Genomic DNA, 3,171 nt, shown 5'->3' on the forward strand with positions numbered 1-3,171 from the left:
CCCAAAGGGACGTGTGTCCCAATCCCATTTGAAAATGTTAGTTTAAATAGACTAAGTGCAGAAGAAAGAAAAGATTAACTCTTTTTTGCTGGTGGAGAAACTGGAAATGTCTATAAGTGCATTAATGCACTATTGCTGCTATGCATTAAGTTTAGTACCTCTAATATGAGGTACTACATAAATGCTCAGTAGCTGGTGCTAATGCACCGTAGCAATTGTGCACGGTCTTTTCTTTTCATGAAGCTTAATGTGCAGTAGACTAATTTTACTGCACAGGAGCACAGTTTTTGCTGTGATGTGCGCAGTAGAACTAGACTATGGCTCTTTAAGCATCTTCTGTAGACGCACCGACTGAGACAGAAGTTAAGGGTCAGGGTATAAAGATAGTTTAGTGTCCTGCTCAGTATTTTACCACTTAAGTGACTTGTACAGTGAAGTCTCCTTTGGAGACCATTTTGAAACTGAGCTGTCGGTTTAAAGTCTGAATTTAAATGACTTGCTCAGGATCACACAGGGGGTCTGTGGCGAAGGTAAAAGGAATACAGTCCTTCCAAGTCCGGGTCCATAAGATATTACTCCTAACTGCATAGACTGTCAGAAATGTATTGGTGTGATCAAGCTGATAGCATAAGTTCCTGGTGTTTTGTCTTTCTCTACTATGCTGAGTTATTACATAACCCGTGATGTGTAGACAGATCATTAATTAAACTTTGTTTTCATTAAAGGATGAAATTGAAACTGTAATGGAGAGTCTGAATCAAAAAGAGCAGCAGCTGAGTTTGAGAAGGCCAGTCGCAGAGGAGACACAGAGAGAGCTGGAGGAGAAGCATGCCAAATATGAAGAACTGAGGAAGAAAGTTTCGGGTGAGTAGGAGGTTGCTCCAGCATATCTTGACACTTTCTACTAGTGTGCAAGGAAGAGGGCTGGCTGTCTCACAATCCTTGGCCTACTTCTCACTTAGCTGAACTGTAAAGCACAGCAAAGCTGGAAGGTCCTTGTACACCAGCTGGGTTATGACCTCGGGACATGACTGCCACATAAATAATCATTAATCGTAAACCTATGCAAGGGATCATTTACCACTGTAACATGCTGTGCTCTTGGAGCCGCATTCAGCACAGGGGACAAAGAGATACGTTTTCTGCAGAACCCATGTCCCTCATTTACAGATCTCAAAGACGAAGAGGCCAACCTGACGAAATTCATTGAGCGCTCGCTCAGGGCTACAAGAAGACTCCAAAAGACCATGGTAATGGTTATCATCTTGCTGGATGTTGTTGTTTAATGTCCCCAAAATTGGTTTGTTTGCCTTCCAATGGAAAACATGCACCCGTGTAGACTGCAAGGGATGTTGCCAGCCTTGGCTATTTTCAAGGACAAGGCTAAGCTTCTCCCTCACTGGTCTTCTGTGTTGTTATAGTCTCCTACCCTTCCAGAACCCTCTTCCTAGAGCTGTCGACCATGATGCAAGCAGGGGTTTTCTGGTTGGAAGATGCTTGCCCAGCCTGACTCAGGCACCACAGAGACATCCTCACGTACCTCATGTAAAACTCTGAGCTGGAGTTTACCACATGAGTGGTACTAATGCAATGAGAGAAATGACTTATGTGAGCAAGGGGCTGCAATGCCTGGTCCTGTGTGAACCCTATAACTCTACAGAAGCTTACCACTGCTGGGGCAAGGTCCTTTCACAGCTTCAGCAACTTACATTTGCAGGGAAAATACCTCCCCCTGATTCAATCTCTTCGTCTCTTCAGCTTGGTTCATCTTTTGGTGCAAAATATACTACTGGGAAATAGCATGAGGAGGAAGATTTGCTTAGCTTGTGAGAGAGACATTAGATATGCTAAATGTAGGGGTCCTTGGTTATAAGTCACAAATCAAATTGCCAGATACATTCCCAGATTGCCTGATGCTGTTAGGGCAGATCTCAGTAGCTCTTAGCCTGCAGCAGACCCGCAGGCACTGACACTGTTCCTTGTTCAGGGAGGGAGGTGCCCCTTAGGATCCGAAAATGAGGGCTGGAAGGGACCCCAGGAGGTCACATCTAGTCCAACCCCCTGATCAAAGCAGGGCCATCCCCAACTACATCATCCCAGTCAAGGCTTTGTCCAGCTGGGTCTTAAAAATCTCCAAGGATGGAGACTCTGCCACCACCTCTCTGGGTATCCTGTTCCCTTCTTTAAGCCTATTTAAAGGGGCAGTGAGTCACCAGAATCAGTTTTCAATTTTTTTTGTGCATGCCTGAGGCCTTAATCGATATAAAAAAGTCTTGCATGTCACTAGGCTCCTTGATGTAACCCTTTTATGAGACAAGAGGTGCATCTACACGAGACACTAACTGCACAGTAGTGTAATAACGCTGTACAGTAGTGTGCCGGGCAAAACCAATGCTAATATGCCACCGTGCAGTAGTATTAGGCTACTCTGCAGTTGGTGTCTGTAAAAACCCATGTGCCAGTGCTACTGCACAGTAGCACCAGTTATTGAGCATTGATTTTAGTACTTGGCTACTGTACTTAATGTGCAGTAACTACGATGCATTAATGAACATGAAGTGTCCATTAGCTTGCACCCAGTGTTCGGTAGTTAGTGTCTGGGGCTGGAAGGCAGAAGGAGTAGATTCTCTTTCCAATTCTGCCATTGCCTTGTGGACCTTGGGCAATTCATCGCCTCCTCTCTGCTGTTCTCGTTGTGCCTGGTAGAGACAATACTCCTTTCGTAAAGCACCTTGAAATCCTTAGATGAAGGTTGCCACTTAAATGAACTACACAGTCCTTTATTTATTTGATAGCAACAATTCACATATGAATACAAGATGAATCACAATGAACCTAAATAACAAAGGGTTTCTTCATGGACAGGCAGAACAGAAAAATGAATTGCAGACGAAGCGTGACACAGCTATGGAGCAGCTGAGAGACCACACAGAGGTTTTGAAGCTGCTAGAGAGAGACATTTATGAGGTCAACAGAAAGCTTGAGCTTGTGAATGCAGAAAACGGCAGGTTAAAATTAGTGAGTAACACGGCGTGTCTATGTGGAGAGCTCAGTCTGGTTTTCCTTCATGGGAAGGAATGGAAATGGAGGAGGATGGAAATTAAGCCCCAAGGCAGGGTCCAGATGAGCATGAACGTGCTTCCCCAGGGACAAGTAGCAGTGGCACATCTT

The 3,171-nt window shown here is 44.6% G+C and overlaps 1 protein-coding gene across 1 annotated transcript in view; it reads left to right on the plus strand.

Moving 5' to 3' along the window:
- The window catches only part of LOC109299283 (myosin-8-like), a 13,324-nt gene extending 12,038 nt beyond the window's left edge, over positions 1–1,286 (plus strand). Inside the window, exons 4-5 of the mRNA XM_019519883.1 lie at positions 726–864; positions 1,171–1,286. Of these exons, the coding sequence (XP_019375428.1) occupies positions 726–864; positions 1,171–1,286 (255 nt within the window). The remainder of the gene's footprint in view (positions 1–725; positions 865–1,170) is intronic.
- Positions 1,287–3,171: the final 1,885 nt, after the last annotated feature.

The sequence above is a fragment of the Gavialis gangeticus genome, unplaced genomic scaffold (genome assembly GCF_001723915.1).
Source record: "Gavialis gangeticus isolate Ggan-Ray unplaced genomic scaffold, GavGan_comp1, whole genome shotgun sequence".
In the NCBI taxonomy this organism is placed as follows: Eukaryota; Metazoa; Chordata; order Crocodylia; family Gavialidae; genus Gavialis; species Gavialis gangeticus.